Source organism: Pogona vitticeps, chromosome 9 (assembly GCF_051106095.1).
Source record: "Pogona vitticeps strain Pit_001003342236 chromosome 9, PviZW2.1, whole genome shotgun sequence".
Taxonomy (NCBI): Eukaryota; Metazoa; Chordata; class Lepidosauria; order Squamata; family Agamidae; genus Pogona; species Pogona vitticeps.
In genome coordinates this window covers 17065183-17086672 of record NC_135791.1, presented here as the reverse complement: position 1 = coordinate 17086672, position 21490 = coordinate 17065183, and the positions used below count along the sequence as shown (strand labels likewise).

Genomic DNA, 21490 nt, shown 5'->3' with positions numbered 1-21490 from the left:
TAATAATAATAATAATAATAATAATAATAATAATAATAATAATAATAATTTATTGTCATTGTAAGTATATACACATACAACGAAATTCACAGACACCCAGAGACCAGACACATGCACACACATAAAATTCCCAAACACTCCCCACCCACTAAAAGTCCCCCACTAAAAATACAAACATCTACACCGCAGGCCAAGTTACACAGTCCAACTAATTATTCACTACTGGTGGTCTTTAAGCTCATTATTAATTGCAATTATAGCTCTGGGATAAAAACTATTGAGAAAACGTGTGGTCCGAGTCTTAATTGTTCTATATCTTCTGCCAGATGGTAACAGTTCAAAAAAGTTATAAGCAGGATGGGAAGAGTCTCTCAGGATGCTATGTGATTTCCTTAGACAGCGGGATGTGAAGATGTCATCCAGGGTTGGTAGCTGGAGCCCGATGATATTCTGGGCAATTTTAATGGTTCTCTGTAGAGCTTTTTTGTCCGCTACAGAGCTAATGGGGATGCCATATAACACTTGCAGTATAATATTGGTGTTAAACATTTAAATAGTTGCTGACACATAAGAATTGCCTTTGTTCAAATGGAAACGGGCAATGGTCTATGCTGTCACCCCATCAGAATTCAATAATGTTTTACAATGCCAAAGGCTGATGTGTTTGTAGTTAAACTGTATACCTATTTAAATTGTTTAACATGTTCAATATTATTTCCCTTGACATTCCAGCTGAATGTCCATGTTTTAGCAAAAACCATAGTTTTAGATTTGCTATAATTCAGTTGGAGTTTATTATACCGGGAGACAGGTGTCTAGTTGTCTCATGTGCTCCCGGAGGCATCTGGTGGGGCCACTGTGAGATACAGGAAGCTGGACTAGATGGGCCCTTGGCCTGATCCAGCCGGGCTCTTCTTAAATTATTGTTTAATAGGTAATCGTTTAAGTCCTTGGCACATTTAAGACTACAGCATTGTCTGCATAAAGCAATATTGGTACATAGTGAGGTCCACATTTAGGAGGGGTGACCCTCTACTCCATCTAGATAGGTGGCTATGTCATTTTTAAAAAGGTTGAATAATGTAGGTCCCACACAGCCCTATTTTACTCCCATGTGATAACATTTGCTCAGATCAGTGTCCATCCGAAAAAGTCTAATCTGACAAGGATTATTGGTGTAATTTCTCCTAAAATAAAGCTATGCCTAAATTCTTCAGTTTGTACCAACATTGCTAACAACTCAAACACATCCTTTACATCCAGAAAGGCGATATAAAGCTTAACCTTGGCCAACTTTATCTGTTTATTATTAAGATGTGACAAAATAAGGCCCTGATCTACCGTAGTCTCAAATTGCCCGATCTGAAACTTATTTATTCTACACCCAATAGAATTATAGATTCCCTGTCCAATGACTGAGTTTGTTTAATAAATGCTTTGCATAACAGGCTAAAAGGTCTGTAGTTTTCTGTGGATCTATTTATTTTAATAAAGAGAAAAAATGGGATTTTGAAATTCCTTTTTAGAAAATGAATAAAACTTTAGTGGAGGAAGAGCGGGAAGGTGTTACGCCGGGAAAGAAGTTCTGTACCTCCACAAAACTACAGTTCCCATAAGGCTAAAAGCAGCCTCGCCGAACCCTCAAAATGGCGGCGCTCTGAAAAGACGACGCGATTGGGTCGAACCTTCCCGCCCCCTTGCCTCGGCCTACATCCCCCAGCATGCTAGGCGCCACAGGCGGTTTTTTTTTTCTGCAATCGAGCGAGCGGAGGCGGCGCGACGGGTGGAAAGGCGGCTTCTGCTTTTTTATTTTTTTGCCCGGGGGTGTTCGGGGCCGCTCGAGAGCGGGGCGAAGGAAGGCAAAGCCAAGCCCCCTGCGCGGGTTTCTTGTGGTCCGCTTGAGTGGAGCAGCCGCGTCGGTCCCGGTCCAGCTGGCGTGGGTCCTCCCGAGGTGGGGAGAAGTTGAGAGAACGGATCGGGGCCACCACCCCCTCCCCCTCCCTTGGCTCGTCGGGAGCCTCGCAGCCCCTGAAAAACCTGCAGATTTTCGGAAGCAGAAGCTTCGGGAGACGAGAAGCCCAATTCATCACGTGCATAGAAGGTGGGTGGGTGGGGATGATGGTAAACGCGGAGGCCAAAAGATGGTGACTTGTAAGGAGTGGGATGATCTGGGACGTCCAAAACTAAAATCTATGTCTAGATTCAACCAGGTGAACACTATATTAGCATACATTTTGTTTTCAAATACCCTAGTCGGTTTTCCTGCTTGCGTTTCGCATGCTGCAGTGTTTACTTCCCCGTTGTCATTATCCAGCGTGATTGATCTCCTTGTCTAGTTAGGTGGTTGTTGTTGCAAATTTAAATTGTTCAACCAGTTAAGTAGGTTCTAGATGGCCCTCCTCTGAAATCTGTAACCCTCCGGGTGTTTTTGATTGAAAAGCCCATTCTCCACAACTAGCATGGCCAGTGGTTGAGGGGAATGGGATTTGTGCTGCAAAACACCTGATAGGGAGCAGGCTTGGGGAAGGTCCCTCTTCTTGACCCTGGAAGAATCCTGGCAGACCCTGAACTGCCATGTACTGTACAGGTGAGTCAGTGCATAGCCCTGAAGCCAGGACGTTTGATTTTGGCGCTTTGGTCTCTACTTTCCCAATAAGAAAGATGGTGGGGAGAACTTTCCAAAATTTGTCAGCATTTTGAGGAAACTGGAAATTTCAGCATTTATGCTGAACAATGTCAAAGCCAGCTCTATTTCACCATAGAAATAGAACATTATAAGCATTAGCTTCCTTTTAGCACATCTGTTTGTTTACCTGTACTAAAGGAAGCTAATGCTTATAATGCTAACAGCAACACAACATTTTTAGCCTTTAAACTAACATGAGATTTCTTGTCTATATGCAGAATAGGAATAGTTACTGATCTCAAAGTTTTAGTTACAATACTGAAGGAAGATGTCTGGTGAATATGAAAGTTTTGACTTGTGCTAGGCCCCTAATCAGGTGATGAGGTCAGAAAGGAGGTCTGATGAAGCCCCTAAAAATTTCTGAATATTCAGAAATTTGTGCTGTTTTTGCATCTTCACTTTTTGTATTGTTTGCATTTCCTTTATTTTAAAAAAGTACTTTTTGTATCTTTGCTTTTAGATTCTTTGTGTATAAAATAGCTTTTAAAATAAATCTTGGCCTAGCTATAGATCTGCTTTGCAATTATCAAGCTCATGATAAACTTGTGCCATCACAACTGTTTAATGCTTTGCTCTGCAAACTTTTATTTATCTTATATCTGTTATAGGTTAACATGCACAAGTGTTCAATACTTTATTACCAGCTATGTTTTCATAATAGTGTACAAACTTTCAAATTCTCTGTAACCCTCCATCATACTAAGGGCCTTGCTCCAGATACAGTACAATATTTCGAAACACAACTCATTTTCTGTAGAACTCAAAGCTTGCAAGCCTATGGAATTGCAGTTGGTCCTGGTCAGGTGATTGTGAATGTTAGCTTTTGTTTTGTTCTTATGGATCAAAATGGCTGCCTTCTCTTTTTTATGTTTACGTGGCTACTCTTCTGGAAGGTGCCATATGTAAACTGAAAGTTTATGTATGTAAATTGGTCTCAGTGGGAGAACCTTTCATATTTTAAACTACAGTAGTGCCTCGCATTATGATGTGAATTCGTTCCAGCGAAATCGCTGTAGAACGAAAACGTCGTAAAGCGAAATTAAAAAAACCATAGAAATGTATTAAAACCCGTTTAATGCATTCTAATGGGCTGGAAACTCACCGTCCAGTGAAGATCCTCCATAGGGCGGCCATTTTCACAGCCTGTGCAGCGAGGAATCCGTCCCAGAAAACAGCGGGGGCCATTTTGTTTACCCAGTGGCCATTTTGAAACCGCTGATCAGCTGTCCGAAAATCATCGTTTTGCGAAGAATCGGTTCCCGAAGCAGGGAACCGATCATCGCAAAACGAAATTCCCCCATAGGAAACATCGTAAAGCAATCGCAAAAAGTTTGTCATAATGCGGTTTCGTCATTAAATGGAGCGATCGTAAAGCAAGGCACCACTGTATAGTTCTCGCAGTCCTTTGCCATCAGTTGTGACTCTAGGGCTGTGGTTCCCAAACGTAGGTAATGTTGGTGTTCTTGGACTGTAGTTCCCAGAAACACTGGATAGCTCAAGTGGAATTGAAGACTTCTGGGAATTGCAGTCCAAGAGCACTTGGGTTACCTAAGGTTGAGAACCACTGCTCTAGGGCACTGAAGTCTAAAATATCTGGACAGCCAAGAGTTCCTCACCCTGATATATACAGAAAATGTGTTTACCTGTTTTGAGCTAGTACATCACTTTAACCACTATGCCGGAAATCTCCAGCACCGAATGATTTGTGTGTGGTTCCTACATGTTGTATTTTTTTCTCTTGCAGGAAGCTGAACCTTTGGTAAAGATGCTGCATACAAAGGTGAAAACAGAAAAGCCAGGTAAGATGCCTAAGAAATAGTTTGCCCTGAACAACAAGGGAAGCTGAGCTCAGAATGGGAAGGAAAGAGAAGCTATTGTCCATCTGAAGGTGCCACTTAGTTGCTTAGCTAGATTATGTTATAGTTATGCAGGGGAACTGCAGTCTTCTAGAAGAATCCTGTCTTTACCTCTGTATTCCTCTGAAAAAACACCTGGTCAAGAAATCCCTCTTTTCTTGAAAAGTTTTCCAGGACACAACAACCTGAAATAGGGAAAGGAAATGGACCACAGTTTATTTTATTAATTTTTTTACTACACATCTATGCCACCTTTCTCCTGGCAATGGGACTCAAGGCAGATGATTAAAAGAGACTGGAATTAAAACAAAATGCAAGAAGCAGGAAAAGCAACCTGCAAGCACGGATGTTTATGAGATTTTGTGGCTCCTAACAGAACTTGGAAATTATTCATTTCCATTACAGTGGTGCCTCAACTTACAACCATAATCCATTCCAGAAGATGGGCATAACTTGAAATTGTCATAAATCGAACCACCATTTCCCATAGGAATACATTGGAGCACGATTAATCCGTTCCAGAAGAAAATAAAATAAAAATAAAACACTGCAAGCCCCAGAGGAACATGCTGGGGCTGAAAAATAAGCACACCAAAACACAAAGAAAACACAGCAAGCCCCATAGGAACGTGTTAGGGCCGGGGGGGGGGGAATTACCAAAAAAAAAAAAAAAACAAGCCCCATCAGGATACGTTGGGGCTGGAAAATAAATTACCAACCCCCCAAAAACACAGCCAGCCCCAGCGGAACGCGATGGGCCTGGGAAAAACAACACAACAAAACACAAAAAACATTGCAGCACAGAAACATACCCCCCCACCCAAACCCACCCTGCAAAACAAAGTAAATGTACAGTGGTGCCTCGCTTAATGATTACCTTGTTAAACAACGGACCCGCTCTTCGATGTTCCTATGGGGGAAATTTGCTTCACGACGATCGGTTCCTTGCTTCGGGAACCAATTCTTCACATTACAATGATCTAAAAACAGCTGATTGTCGGGTTTCAAAATGGCTCCCCGCTGTGTTAAGGAGGGATTCCTCGCTATACAGGCACCAGAAAATGGCTGCCCTATGGAGGATTTTCGCTACACACTGAGTTATTTCGCCCATTGGAATGCATTGAATGGTTTTCAATGCATTTCGGTGGGTTTTTAAATTTCGCTTGACGGCGATTTCGCTTAAAAGCGATTTTAACAGAATGCATTATCGTCATCAAGCGAGGCACCACTGTACTTACTGAGGAGCAGAAAGCAGCTCCAGGGAGTCCCAAAGCCGCCTCCGATGCCCTCACTCTAACTGTTGGGGCGAAAGATCTACAAAGAAGCAGCCTCTTCGCCTACCAACCATAGCAAATTTGAATTCCTCACCTTTTCCCCCTGCCTTTTTCCAGTCGCCAGTCGAAGCAAAATTTTGCAGCCAGAGCTGGTCACAACTCGAAATGGTCATATGTCGGGACGTTTGTAAGTCGAGGCACCACTGTACTTGTTATACTGTTTACAATTTGTTGTTATTACTTTGTCATAATGTTTAGAAAGTAACATGCTTTGTTACCTCTTGTGTTACTCTTTGCTTTCCTATTACTAAAACTTGGGAAAAGTGTATCTTCAAAGTGTATCTGAAGTTCCTAAAATCTCTTTTTAAAGCAGCTTTAGAAGTAATTGGAAAACATTGCTGATCATACTAGTAAAGTAACTTGGTTTCTTTATGCTACTTTTGAAGTGTAACTTTGTTGTGCCATAATTATTGAATGAAGTAATAACACCACTTCTGGTGTAGTGCTTCCAACCTCTGTATACAAACTAGTGGATAGTTTCTGTGTTATTTTTTTTGAGGGAGGTGGGAATCATGCTTTCTACAAGAATAACCATTTAATTCTTCTCCATGGTGACTGCTCTAGATCTGGAGACAGCCAATGCTCGAACGCGACTTGAAGCTGTGCTCCAGTGCTTGCTGGAGAAAACCGATGTTGACCGGTAAGTACTCCATTGCATGAGTTACATTTATATCCCATCTTTCCCCCCGTGAACTAAATGTAGATGTGGCGTTTTCCTCTCTGTTTTGCCCTCATAACAGCCTGTGAGGTAAATCAGGCCGAGAAAGTGCAGTTGGCCCAAGGCCAGCCTCAGAATTCCTGGCTGAGTGTAGACCTGAGCCTAGATAGATGAGTTCCCGCCGTGGCTACGACATCACACTAAGTTTCTATGTCTATCAAGACGCATTGAGACTGGCAGATAACCCTGATAGTTGTCTTTGAATAAAGCCTCTTGTGTAGATTAGGGAATTGGGAAGCTTTCTCTTGGGGCCAAATTCCAATTTGTGAAGGATTTGGGGAACCGTATTCCAACCCTGGCCAGAGGATTGGAAAAGATCAGTCTACATCCCAATCCCAAAGAAAGGCAGTGCCAAAGAATGCTCCAACTACCGTACAATTGCACTCATTTCACACGCTAGCAAGGTTATGTTCAAAATCCTACAAGGCAGGCTTCAGCAGTATGTGGACCGAGAACTCCCAGAAGTACAAGCTGGATTCCGAAGGGGCAGAGGAACTCGAGACCAAATTGCTAACATGCGCTGGATTATGGAGAAAGCCAGAGAATTCCAGAAAAACAACTACTTCTGATTCATTGACTATGCAAAAGCCTTTGACTGTGAGTACCACAGCAAACTATGGCAAGTCCTTAAAGAAATGGAAGTGCGTGACCACCTTATCCATCTCCTGAGAAACCTATATGTGGGACAGGAAGCAACAGTTAGAACTGGACATGGAACAACTGATTGGTTCAAAATTGGGAAAGGAGTATGACAAGGCTGTATATTGTTCCCCTGGCTTATTTAACTTATATGCAGAATGCATCATGCAGAAGGCTGGACTGGAGGAATCCCAAGCTGGAATTAAGATTGCTGGAAGAAATATTAACAACCTCCGCTATGCAGATGATACCACTCTGATGGCAGAAAGTGAGGAGGAATTAAAGAACCTTGTAATGAGGGTGAAAGAGGAGAGTGCAAAAAACGGTCTGAAACTCAACATCAAAAAAACTAAGATCATGGCCACTGGTCCCATCATCTCCTGGGAAATTGAAGGGGAAAGATATGGAGGCAGTGACACACTTTACTTTCTTGGGCTCCATGATCACTGCAGATGGAGACAGCAGCCCCGAAATTAAAAGACGCCTGCTTCTTGGGAGGAAAGCGATGACAAACCTTGACGGCATCTTAAAAAGCAGAGACATCACCTTGCCAACAAAAGTCCGAATAGTCAAAGCTATGGTTTTTCCTGTCGTGATGTATGGAAGTGAGAGCTGGACCATAAAGAAAGCAGACCGCCGAAGAATTGATGCCTTTGAATTATGGTGCTGGAGGAGACTCTTGAGAGTCCCCTGGACTGCAAGGAGAACAAACCTATCAATTCTAAAGGAAATCAACCCTGAGTGCTCACTGGAAGGACAGATCCTGAAGCTGAGGCTCCAATACTTTGGCCATCTCATGAGAAGAGAGGACTCCCTGGAAAAGATCCTGATGTTGGGAAAGTGTGAAGGTAAGAGGAGAAGGGGATGACAAACGATGAGATGGCTGGACAGTGTCTGCGAAGCAACCAACATGAATTTGACACAACTACGGGAGGCAGTGGAAGATAGGAGGGCCTGCTGTGCTCTGGTCCATGGGGTCACGAAGAGTCAGGCACGACTAAACGACTAGACAACAATTCCAACCCTGCGCGTTCAGAACACTGAGTGGAGTTAAGCGCACAAGTAAGGTTACAAATGAAGAAACAGCACCACAGATAATCCGTAACTTTTTTTTGTATACATGCAAAAAGGCAGCTCCCTTCTGTATCAGCTCAGTCTCCTGCACAACAAAAAAGCATGCTGCTTATATACCACCCCATAGCGCTTCAAGCACTCTCTGGGCAGTTTACAATTATGCAGGCTATACATGGCCCCCATTTTACCAACCTCGGAAGGATAGAAGGCTGAGTCAACCTTGAGCCGGCTACCTGGGATTGAACCCCGTGTCGTGAGCACAGTTTTTAGTTGTAGTACAGCAGTTTAACCACTGCGCCAGGCCTAGAGTGGTCGAAATGACTAGATAGGCGGGGTATAAATACAATCAATAAATAAATAAATAAATAAATAAATAAATAAATAAATAAATAAATAAATAAATAAATAAATAAATAAATAAAATTGGTTCCATGCAAAAGCAGGGTTCAGGCGTATGTAACAGCTTCTAAGTCTTTAAATGCCTTTTGATCACCAGTCATTGAACAGCAATAAGAGCAGAAGCTTGCAGATCACATAGGAAACTCCCACCAGCAACGTCTACCTTATAGGCCAGAAATTCTACATCTCTGACATCAATGATACAATAGATTTATTTATTTTTTTCTGTTGCAACTGGCATTGTGTTATAACCAACTATCTACAGCAGCGTGGTTCAACCTGCTGGCTGAGCATGATGGGCGTTGTAGTGCAATATATCTGAAGGGCACTGGTTTTGGAGAAGGAAGTCCATGGTGATCTATCCAAAACCAACAAGTTCAAATGGCAAAACAGGAAACTTCCAACCTTTGGCAAAAATGCAAATTTGTTGACAGTAGAACATGTTTCCTTAGAATGTGATGGGCTCTCCTTTGCTAGAGAGTTTTAAGAGGAGAATGGGTGTCTGTCTACCTATGAGAGATGAGGTAGTTATGGATTTCCGGCATTGGGTGGGACTGAACTACATGTCTACTTGGGTGCTTCCCAAAATAGTGGTCCTGCGTGGGGTTGATCATGCCTTATGCAAGGGGAAGCTTTTGATGCCCTGGGAGTATCTTGTAACTAACCTTTTCTCCTTTAAGAAGCAGTGTTTTCAGTAGAGGGTTCCCTCAGATGAAAAAAAAAAAAGAAAAGACTTTTGAAAAAGCCCCCTGATATCCGCTGTGAGTTTTTTCTTTTTCTTTCCCAACTCATCATGGCAGAGAACAAATGGAAGAGGATTCTGGGAAGGCACCATCTGATGCCCTCAGCAAGTAAGGAGCCTTGGCAGTGTTTTAGAACTTATCATTTATTTTATTGGCTGTGTTTGTGTTCTGTTGTCTTCCCTTGAGCTCAACGTGGCATGCTTTGCTCTTCTCTTCCTGCATTATCCTTGTAACAACCGCCCGTGTGAGATACGTCAGTCTGCAGGCAAGTGTCTTGTCCAAAGGCCCCAAGTCACCCAGTGGGTTCCGTGGCCAAGAGGGATTTGAGCCTGGATTTCTCAAGTTCTAATCCACACAGGCTGTCTCCCAAATTTATTCCCTTTGCCGTGTTTGTTACATTGTGATGCAAGGTTTAGGGTTAGATGGGGACTCTGTCAAGATCTGGCTTCTGGGTGGTGGTCATACTATGCTAGCTATGTCTGTTGCGGCTGAAGAATTTCTTCTGATCACTTTGGAGATAATAATCACTCTACAGATGGACCCAAGGGCCATCTCGGTTGACATTCTATCTGCCCAAAAAGCCACAGTGATGCCCCTGGAAACTTGGAAGCCAGACAGAATGATGATGATTGTACCATGCTGAGCTCTTGAATGGATGCATTTCAGTGCAGGGCCAGTCCTCCCATTAGGCAGAGTGAAGCCGCTGCCTCAAGCAACAGGTGCTGGAGGCAGAAATGGCCGTCTTCTGCCAGTTTTTCCTGAATTACCCAGCCATTTCCCTCGGTTGGAAGTCGGAGTTGTGTCCACCTTGTAGCCTGTTCTGTTTCCCCCAGATTGTCCCCAAATGGGTTGAAAAATGCTACCTCGTCATCCGTACCTAAGGAAGACTCAACCAGTTGTCTTCTGTACATTCAAATGGAGAAGGGTGTTTTTTTTTTTTTTTTTGTCTTATACAGCAAGATACTCTGCTCGCATTTACATGCTTTTGAACTGCTAGGTTGGCAGGAGCTGGGAGAAGCAACAGGAGCTCACTCCGTCGTGTGGATTCGATCTTACAACTGCTGGTCTTCCAACTCTGCAGCACAGAAGCTTCTGCAGTTTAACCCACAGCGCCACCACGTCCCTTCATTATCATCTTAGGGAATAAATAATTAACTAACAGAATTGTTAGGCAGGAATAAAATTTACTCTTGTGCTCCAGTCTAAAATATTGGTAAAAATGTTTATCCTGCTGTAGAAGGTATTTTTCAATTGTTTCATTAATAATATGTTACGTATGTACATATTACATGTTTCACGGCACGATCTGTAATTTGTCAGTGGGCTAAAACTGGAAGAAAATATGTTTCACCATAACTCCTGGAATCCTCCTATCAGCAGCCAGGCTGACTGGGTGATTCTGGGAGTATACTTTAAAAAAAAAAGTAATCTTTCAAATTTTGCAAGTACTTGAGTAATTGATTCTGCAGAAATTAGTGGTTTTCCTCTTGTGGGCTCTTCTTACCAGCCCGGATTATGGCAGACCAATAGTGATGACTTTAATGAGGGAGGGCTGCTGTCTCAATTTAGATTTCCATTTTTGAAACAACTATGCAGAAGGCCAGCGAAACAACATTTCTAGTCTTGTCAAAATGCTGTTTACAACAAGAAACACCATCTGTTGTTTCAGCAGATCGAAAGCCTTCCAGATTGCTTTGTAAAACCTCATTTTAAAAATTATAATGAAGACCCACACCCAAAATCTCTTTTGTCTCTGGCTCCCAGTCTAATAGTTCTTCTGGGAAGGTGGACAAGCAGCCCTAAAGCTCCCCCCCCCCCGAGCTGATCTCAGAGTTTGGGCAAGTTTTTGTGGATGGTGGCCATCTTTCCCATAGCTTAGCAACAGACTTCAATATCTGATCTCCAGCACCATAGGATTGGGTGGATGAATAACAGCTAAATACTTTCCAACTGCCCATGACATCTTCTATGTGACACGAAGCAAGAACAGGCAGTTTTTACTGGCATAGTCAAGACACATGCTGAAAATGGGTGAAGAAAGTGCTTTTCCTTTTTCAGAAAGGCTCCTTGCTAGAGAATTATGAATTTGAACTGTCAGCTTTCTTACACTTTTGAGTGCTTCTTAACTTGTCTTGCTTTGTTTTTACAGGGACTCTTCTCCCACTGCCACAGGAAAGAGGTATGGGTCTCCATAGCATCTTCTCCTCCACCACCTGCCCCAAATTGGTGACCGTTCAGTGGAGCAACTGAGTTTTGAGTAGGCTTCCACCTCGCTCACCAGCTGTCCCTGGTTTCAGCCAGAGATTTATTTATTTGTTTGTTTATTTATTTATTTATTAAATTTTAAATTTATACCCTGCCCCTCTAGACCATGTCTATTCGGGGCGGCTTACAACATAAAATATATCAAAGAAGTCAGCTGGAGCTGTGACAGTGGTGGACATTTTATTCCTTTGGGTTAGTCCCAACTGGAATCATATTCCAGCCCCATGCTTGGAATTTACAAAGGGAAGCAAGTTCTTGGTGCCCAGTAAAATACAGTGGTGCCTCACTAGACGAGGATAATCCGTTCCAGCGAAATCACTGTAGAGCAAAATCGTTGTCAAGTGAGGAAAAAAAACCCATTGAAAACCGGTTCAATGTGTTCCAATGGACGAAATACCTCAGCGTCCAGCGAAGATCCTCCATAGGGTGGCCATTTTCCGATCCCTGTTAAGCGAAAAATCCATCCTAAAAACAGCGGGGAGCCATTTTGCACAGCGGGCGGCCATTTTGAAAACCGACCATCAGCTGTTTTTAGATCGTTGTAATGCAAAGAATCGGTTCCTGAAACAGGGAACCGATCATCAAACGAAAATCGCCCTTTGAAACATTGTTTTGTGGTTGCAATAGCAATCGCAAAAACATCATCATGAAGCAATTTAGTCGTTTAACGAGGTAATCGTAAAGCGGGGCACCACTGTAGAAGGGAAATGGTTTATTTGATTCTTTTCACATTGCATTCCCAGAAATCCCCAGCTAGCATGGCTGCTGTCTTTGAGTTCCTGGGAGTTGTAATCCACACTCTGTCCAGTACCAAAGCCTGCAGTGTCATCATCCTCCCCTAAGGAGACTGATGGACTGGGTGTATTTGAGTGATTTTGTGAGCAATATCAAAAGAACATGGGACAAAGCCCAATTCAAGAGTCTATATAATTTTGGAAGGGGAAAGGGACTCCACAATGGGAAGTGATATAGGCCATTACTCTCTAGTGCTCCCAGTGGTGGAGTGCACTGTGTATGTGGATTTTTTAAAGTTTTAAAATTAGATCCTAAATTTTTTAATGTCTTGTTTTTTGTTCGTATTTGTCTTTATTAGCAACAAAATTTTAAAACAGAATGGTGCATTAGTTTCTCACATTTAGAGGTGGGCATAGTTCTGCATTTGGACTACGTACAGCTCCTGAAATCCCCCAGACAGCTGTGCTCTACAGCTGTTGCTCTGGTCTAGAAATGGTTAACCCATTCAATCATCTCATGGTTCTCCTTTCCATTGCTTAGGATTCTTGCATGCGATATAATGCCTGTTGCCAGCTGATGGTGCTCCTTTCTTGGTTCCTTGATTACCCTTAATTGAGACCCCTTGTCTCCAAGAGTTGAGAGAGTTAAGTGACTGAATCACTGTCCTGAAAGGGACCAGAGGAATAATCGAAGCCTATGTTCTGCTCAATGTAGGGTCTACTGTCAGTTCAGAATTTGTAACCCCTTGCTTTTGCTCCAAGGCCCTCCACCCGATTTCCCCATCACCGCCGCAAGAAAAGGAAAGAGGCGGATGAAGGACTTGCTGAGGGGGGGCAGCAGAAACAGAGTGAGTAGAAACACCATCAGGGCCTTGCTGGTTCAGAGTAAAGATCTGAACCATTTTTGTGAACTTCCTGCTACCCGTTATTGAAGACAAGAATAAGTTGCGTCTTCAAAGGATGGCATCTAATGTAGTGGTTCTCAACTTTGTGCCCATCAGAAATTTTGGAACTCGGCTCTCAAAGCCCCAGTCGTTGATCATGCAGGCACGAGTGCTTCTGGGTGTTGGAGGGCCACAGTTGAGATCTAAAAGGTCAATTTTTATCTGAACCCATTCCTTCCTTGTCCCCTCTCTTCCAGATACTTATGTCATCAAGCTGTTTGACCGGAGTGTGGACCTGGCTCAGTTCTCTGAGAATACGCCACTCTACCCCATATGTCGCGCATGGATGCGGAACAGTCCCACAGTCCGGGAGCAAGAGAGATCCCCTAGCCCTAATCTGCCCGCCCTTCCTGAGGATGAGGAGGTACTAAATAGGGCTAAATCCTTTCCCTCTTCCCAGTTGGAAAAGGGGCTCCTTAGAGTGGGAACTGAAGTATGAGATGTTAATGTCTTATATTGCACTTTGGCCAGAGGGATTAACACTCATTTCACTCCTCATCTTGGTACTTCTCAGAACATCTCTTGACGGCAAACCAATAGTGTTGACTGTAACCAGCCTAAAAGCTCCTGGTCAGCCAAGCCTATCACTCATTATTTGCCTGTTAGTTGCATTTGTATCAGATTTCAAGTACATTGCCCTCCTCTCCCATGTTACTCTCATAGTAACCCTAGGAGGTAGACCAGAATGAAATCATGGTTACTCAGTCAGTTTCAATAGACACAGATCGCTGAGTCTCCCAAGTCCAAGTGAATTTTATAGTCCCAGCATGTCACTGTCACTTGCATTTGAACTAGGGTCTTCAAGCACATCCTAATACTGGTTGTTTTTCGGGGGTTTTCGGGCTCTTCGGCCATGTTCTGAAGGTTGTTCTTCCTAACGTTTCGCCAGTCTCTATGGCCGGCATCTTCAGAGGACAGCACTCTGTGCTCTGGTGTAGTTAGCTTGGGAGTGCAGTATTTATGGCTGTGAGGTAGGCTTTTGTCTTTTTCTGTAGATGGGTGATTAGTGTGTATTGTTGTGCTAAGGAGAAAAGATTATCTGTCACTGTGGTTGATGGGTGTCATTAGCTGGTCTTTTGTGTGTATTAAGAGCATCCTTATACTCTTAATTGCTATGTGACACAGTGACTGCAAGAACTTGTATGCTGTTGTCTGTATCCTTAAGTGGTACCAAAATTACAACACAGAGACCTGGGTACAATTTTCTGTGTGCCCATGTAAGCCCAGGCTTAAAGCAGAAAGTCTTGAAAGTTAGGTCTAGCTCCACCCAAACTTCCTGTTCCTGCCCCATTGCCTGCCAAGAGCTTTCTTTCTGAACAGGAAGCTGGGTCAGACTAGGCCTAGTTGGCCAGAAGTCTTCCCGGTTAAGCCTTTTCTCCAGGTGAGCAACATTTGATATTTGTAAAGTGTGTGCAAATCAGGTAGAACTCCCAGAATAGTTGTGGGATTTGTCATCCAAGAAATCCAAAAATCCCATACCTAATTCTGTGGTGTTAGAAGAGGGGTTTTCTTGCCTGCTTGGTCTACGGAAACTTCAGAAACCTATCTGACCGTAACCTTGACCATGCTGGGCTGATGTCGCACCCAAGATGACATCTCAGGCTACGCCTGGAGAGAAGGGCCAGTTCCCAGGCTGTTTAGAAATGGGCTTTTTTGCTGGGTGTGTGTGTGTGTAAGTAAATACTAGGAGGCAAGCCTCAGCTTGCACTTCATTGAGTACAGATAGAGAATCCGCAGGCAAAGATCTAGTACACAAAAAAGGGATCATTATCAGATAGAGGTGCCCAGGATAGAAGGAAACCAGCTGTACATGGTTCCTTTTCAAGAATGTTGGTGTCTTTCCATCTTTATGCCTATTTTGGGGATCTTGTCACTCCCGTCTTCACCGTCCCATCTCTTTATGATGACGACAATCTGGTGAGGACATCTTGGCTGAAATTCGGAAGGAATGTTCAGGATGTTTTTGAGATGACCAAAGGTCAAATGCGATGCCATTTGGTTTCCTTCCTTATCAGTCCCTAAACAAGCGTCTTGGCAATTGGTGTCCCTAGAAAATCAGAGAGTTGTACAGAGTTCAGTGTGGCTCCTTTGGTTCGGGCAGGAGTCGGCCTGGAGCCCGGCTGATCCAGGACATTTTGGTGCCTGAAGCAAAGGACAAGTTGGTGCCCCCCCCCCCAGCTGTTCAAGCAAATTTAGGCTGACCAGATGGACCATTGATGCTCAAGGAATCCCATAAAACCTTTCTGCGCAGATTACCTCTTCCCTTGAATAAGGGGTGAAGGAGGCTACAGTTGTGACCCACAGAACATGTTCTGTGGAAGAATTTTTTATTTATTTTATTTATTTGATTTTTACCCCGCCCCTCTAGACCATGTCTACTCGGGGCGGCTTACAAAATAAAACAAAACAGTATAAAAATATATAAAATCATAAAATTACATATTTCAATTTAAAACAATTAATTTAAAGAGAGGATTACCAAGATGGAATAGCCAAAAAAAGAGAGAGAAACAGAGAAAAAGACTTAATTGACTGGAGGGAAGGCCTTCTTGAATAACCAAGTTTTTAACTGGCTTTTAAAAACACAAAATGTGGAATAATACCCACATTCACTGCTTGGAGGTCCTTTGTGGGGAAGTAGAGATAGATTTATAAATAAGATATTTAGCAAAACTCGCTTACAACTCTTACCTTTTTCTCTCTCATCTCAGGGAGCTGAGGGACTGAATGGAAAAGCCCAGGATGTCTTCAGGCTGCCACCTCCAACCACCTCCCAGACCAATGCCGCAGGGGAACCCATTAACCTCCGCGTCCCTGCTCCGCTGGAGCCCGAAGAGGATGCAAAAGCAGCTCTAGACATGGTCAGAGCACCTCAAAGCTGGGGGACAGGGAGGTGCAGGTGGTCATAACAACCCGGCTGGTCCTTAAGGTCCAAGAGGAGCCACCCGGAAGGTTCAGTTGATAATCAGGGATTTTCCACTGCTTGCCTTTATTTATTAGTTACTTTTATATTGCTCCTTTCCTCCATGAAGCTCAGCCTACATGGCTCCCTTCCTCCCCACTTTTGTCCTCTCAACAGATTTTGGGGTGAGAGCAAGTGACTGGCCAACATATGATGATAGTCATCATCTTAGAACTGCAGAACTGGAAGGGACCCTATGGATTATCAAGTCAAGCCCCTGTCAAGGAGGCCCAGTGGGGAATCGAACTCCCAACCTCTGGCTTAGCAGGTAGATGCCTAAACCGTTGAGCTATCCAGCAGATCACCTAGTAGATTCTGTGGGTGGATGGGGACTACAGCCTTCATCCGTCAAGTCCTGATCTAAGACCCTACCTACTGCGAAGAATCTGTCCCTAAACACAGCAGGGAGCCATTTTAATTACCAAGCGACCATTTTGAAACCGCCGATCAGCTGTTTAAAAAAACATCATTTTGCAAAGAATTGGTTCCCGAAGCAGGGAACCGATAATCGCAGTGCGAAAAAACCCTATTTAGACCATCGTTTTGCAATCGCAAAAATGTTGTCGTGAAGTGGATTTGTCGTAATGCGGGGTAATCATAAAGCGAGGCACAACTGTATCTGCTGGTAGATAGATTGTACACAGATGTGCTGTGAAATTCCCCCTCTACTAGATCAGGCAGTGCTTTCTGATTTTTTGCTCTCTAAACTGCAGCTGTTCACTGAAGGCTGGGTTGCCCAGTAATCACTCTTTTTTTCCATTACCTGTGTATCTACCTATAATTTTTGAAGTGGCATCTTGGGGGTTTTTTTATGCTTATGTGCACCAGAACTTGGAAAGATTACTTGGTTTTGACAACTCCCACAGTGGCCATACGGTCTAGCAGTTTCTGGGAGTTGTTATCCAAAGATATAACGTTGATATTTATAGCTTGCATACTTTAAGGGGAGGGGCAAGGATTGGGTAGAGCTTCCCAGCTGTTTGTTTTGCTGTTGAACTTCCTTCCCCTCCAAAAAAACTAGCATATTCCTCTTTTTCTTTTTTCTTTTTTTTTTCTTTTTTCTTTTTTTTGGTCTGGTCAAGTAGTATGAATAGTACTTGAGTTGATTTGCTTGTTCTGCCATTGTTTTTAGCCCTGTTTGGCTTTAGTAAAGTGCTGGTGCCTTCTCCTTCCCCAGTTCCTCCCGACTGAGGCTTCTGAGGCAGTGCCGTCCATGTCCACCCTCATCTTCAAAAACATGGAGCGATGGAAGAAGATCCGGCAGAGGTACAATGCTGTCTGGCCCAGACACAGGCGGTTGAGATACTTTGCAGAAATGTTATGCTGATGGAGGGGAAATAACTAATTTGAGCAAATGTGTGGAGAAATGTGCGGATGGCAACTCCCATAATTCCTTCTCATTGACCTTCTGTGCGGGGCTTCTGGGAGTTGAAGGCAAAAAAACATCAGACAGAACAAAGGTTTCCCAGCTCATGTCTGAAGGAAACCAGAAAGGTCCATTCGGGGACTGTGGCTTCAATAAGCTGCAGGATTCTGTGAACTGTGATTTAAAAAGGTAACATTTTAAATTCTGTGTGGAAAGATTAATGGGCTACAGCTGACCTGTGCTTGCTCCCCACCCCCCACACCCCTATACAGGTGGAAAGAGGCTTCACACAAGAATCAACTACGTTATGCTGAGAGTATGAAGATCCTGAAGGAGATGTATGAGCGGCAGTGAGGGAAGCCACTTCCCCGTCTGGAAGCAGCTGAACTTGTCTTGTAGCCATTTTGCTCTGTAGGGTCTCTTGTGCCTAGTGTCCTTTTATGATGTGGGTCGACATCATTTGCTTTTGTGCAGCAATAAATGCCATATTTGGAGTATCTCCGTGCTTGTCAATCCAGGTGTCCACCCAACCTAAAAGATCTCTTAGGCCTATCAAGTGAAGGGATGAAAAGTTGTCTGCTGGCCCAATTCTTGCCCTGCCCTGTCCGTGTCATTCGGTTTTGCTTGGTGAAACAGCACAGGGCCAGGACCTCATGCCCATGTGACCTGATGTCATTAGCAGTATCCTCGTTAAAGGGTGTCCTTCATTTTGTTAAAGGCTGCCCTGATGGCCAAGGGATTGCATAGATTGGCCAGGGCAGCCAACTAGATTCAGATTCCCACTGATGCTTATGGTGTGGCTTCGGGCCCCAGTTGGAATCCCTTGGATGAAGTCATCTCACAGGCTTGCTGTGAGCATAAGGAGAGCGGAGGAGAGTCATTGCTGTTGCCTTGAGCTGCTTGGAGGATAGTCAGGATAATAAAAGGAATACAATCAGTCTTTCAAATTAGCCCCTCCCCCCCCAAAGTTAGTGAAGATGTTTTCTAGCTTTCTGGAGAGCTGGCAGAGAGAACCGGAGAACTGCATCTTAGGCTGGCACAGAGAGAAGCAAGATTCACTTCTTTAGGAGGACAGTAGGTTTCTGTGTTCCATACAGAGGAGAAGTGAAGCCTAGAGAACTTGACAGCATTTAAAAACAACCTCAACACTAGATTAGTCAAATGCCTATTTGTCTCATGGCAGTGAAAGCAGCAGGTGAAAATGGAAAACTGCCTTTTCCGTAGATTCAGACCACTGTTCCCTCTGAGTATTATTTGTCCTCTCTCAACAGCCATTGGTTTAGTGGCTTGCTACCAGGTGTATGGGTGTTGTTGTCATTCCTCCCCTCCGCCCCAATTCTGAAAGGTTGGAATGTCTCTCCTGTGCCTGAGTTACCAGCAGCAAGAGCTTGGGGCTCAAATGTGCTCTATCCTTTCCGCATTGATTCCATCTATCTCTTGGAACATGGTCCCTGTAAAACTTTCCTAACACTGAAATTGACCAGCTGACAGTAGCTCTCCAAGATTTCAGCCATGAAGCACACACACACACAGTGTGTTTTAAAAACACACACAGTTTTTAAAAACCAGTTAAAAACTTGGCTATTTAAGCAGGCCTTCCCTCCAGTCAGCTAAGTCTTTTTTTTCTCCTCTTTTCTTATTCTATCAGATCTTGGTACTCCTTTCTTAAATTAATTGCCTTAATTAATATTGTAATTCTATTTTTATATTTTTTATATTGATCTATTTTATGCTGTAAGCCGCCCCGCATAGACGTGGTCTAGAGGGGCGGGGTATAAATTTAATAAATAAATAAATAAATAAATAAGTGGGAATTTGAAACCAGGTTTCCTGAGTCCCTTGGAGCCAGAGGTTGGGAGTTTGATTCCCCACGGTGCCTCCTGCAAGTACAGTCAGTCTGTGTGGTCTTGGGTAAGCTACACAATCCCAAGGCACTCTCAGAAGAAGGGAAGAGTAAACCACTTCTGAGTACTCTGTATCAGAAAACCTCAAAAAAGGTTGCCATAAGTCAGAACTGACTTGACAGTGTGTATTTTTATTTTCTGAATCCTGGTCTGACACTACCTGGTACACCACAATGGCACTACAGAGAGATTTAGTTCATTCCAATGCTGTCCTTAACTACCACTTTATTTCTTTTTGGAATGAATTGTGTTATTCATTATAAGGAAAAAAGATCTGAGCACCCTCTAGAGTCTAGATGTTAGTGGGCTCCAGCTCCTATCACCAGGTGATAGGAGTTCATCTACAGTTAAAGCCAGAGGTTCTTGTGAGTGGGTTCAAGCTTGGGTAATCTCAATCCTCCATTTTGTTCCCCCAAAAGTGGCGATGTCTCTTTAATGCAAAAACTTTATTTCCTAACAACGGAGAACTATGAACAATAACCATCGTAGGGCCAATAGGTCCCTCTGTCACATTTTGTTTAACAAAACTGTCCTTTAACTCTGGTTTGGCAAAAGAGCTGATCAATAGGGATTCACTCCAAAACATTCATGATCGGTCGGGTTCCATGTCGGGTTCCGCAGGTTGGGGCAGATTGTGCCACAACAAGAGTGTCAAGCCCACTCTCCTGTCACGGATTTATCAATGTCACCCTGGCCCCCTTCCAAAGATCAACTAATTTGGCTATACGTACACGGTCCATTCTATCAGCTCACCCTCACCCAGTTGTGCCGCTATTCCTTCTTCCCCCTTTTTCTGATCCTCTCCTCTCTCTTATCCTCGGATGGATTAGCAATATGATATTGCTGCCTTCCCTTTATTTCTTCAATAGGCAGCTTCATCTTGACTCGCTCCTGAGTCCAGGGATCCTCCATTTCTAACTATCTCCATCCCAAAGGTATATCTTCCTCTTTCCCAGCGTCCTTTTTTAAAAATTCTCTCATTCTACTTCCTCCCAATCCACTTCTCCTTTTATCCCTTCTTCCACCTCCATCACTAGATACCCATCAACGATTAGATCCTTCCCCCTTCTTTCACTCCTCTCTTTCTTCTTTCCCGCTCTTCCTGCACTCCCAGCTGGGTCATGGTTGGTAATAAGGTGTAAACTGTCTCATATTTCTCTGTAGTGAGTGGTTGAAGGGATGGCTCGCCCTCCTCCTTCCTGGTAAGAACGTGTTCCTTCTCACAATTCTCCAGCTCGAAGCAAGGTTACAGTGGCTGGACCTGCCTCTGTTGGCTGCAGGTTATGGCTGAGCTGTTACATGCCATCACGTCATCCCCAACTTCAGACGACTGCATGGAGGAGTTGTCTCCAAAATGTCCTGTCAACTCTAGCGTGTGGCTTCCATTAGACGTCTCATCTCATATTTGGTCTTCCTCTTTTCCAGCTGCCTCCAACCTTTCCCAGCATTTCTGTCCTTTCCAGAGAATCTTGCCTTCTCATGAGGTGCCCAAAGTAGGACAGCCTCCATTTCAGCATATGGCTGAGAAGGAGGAGCAATTCTTGTTCCTGTCAACAGTGTTGGATGACTGGCATAAATCCATGGAGCAGCTATTTTGAATGGAACCTGTTCTTGTAGCCTCACCCTGGTCAGGGCTGCAGGAGCTGTACTGTAAGAATATCTGGAGCCTCAGGTTTCGAAGCCAGCAGACTCAAACCCGACAGAACCCATCCCAGGCACTGCCCCTGTATTTCTCCCTATCTATAGATCATGAGTCAAGGGTGTATCCTGCCTTATCATCGCATTGACAGAGAGGAGGCGTCCAAAGGGCTTCTCAGCTTACTCTCTGAAGTTCAGCTGAGAGCCACGGAGCCTCATGACTGCGTG

General features: G+C 43.7%; 1 protein-coding gene across 2 annotated transcripts; it reads left to right on the top strand.

Moving 5' to 3' along the window:
• Positions 1–1823: 1823 nt before the first annotated feature.
• LIN37 (lin-37 DREAM MuvB core complex component) lies at positions 1824–18217 on the top strand. 2 transcript variants are annotated; one of them, XM_072979538.2, is made up of 10 exons: positions 1824–1951; positions 4431–4485; positions 6441–6516; positions 9507–9557; positions 11599–11628; positions 13211–13296; positions 13590–13756; positions 16104–16253; positions 17532–17620; positions 17993–18217. In XM_072979538.2, exons 2-10 carry the CDS (start codon positions 4452–4454, stop codon positions 18072–18074), a joined length of 765 nt encoding a protein of 254 aa, XP_072835639.1. In that variant the 5' UTR covers positions 1824–1951; positions 4431–4451; the 3' UTR covers positions 18075–18217. The 2 variants fall into 2 exon arrangements, with proteins under 2 accessions (XP_072835639.1, XP_020668952.1); XM_020813293.3 differs by having other exon boundaries at positions 1934–2101.
• Positions 18218–21490: the final 3273 nt, after the last annotated feature.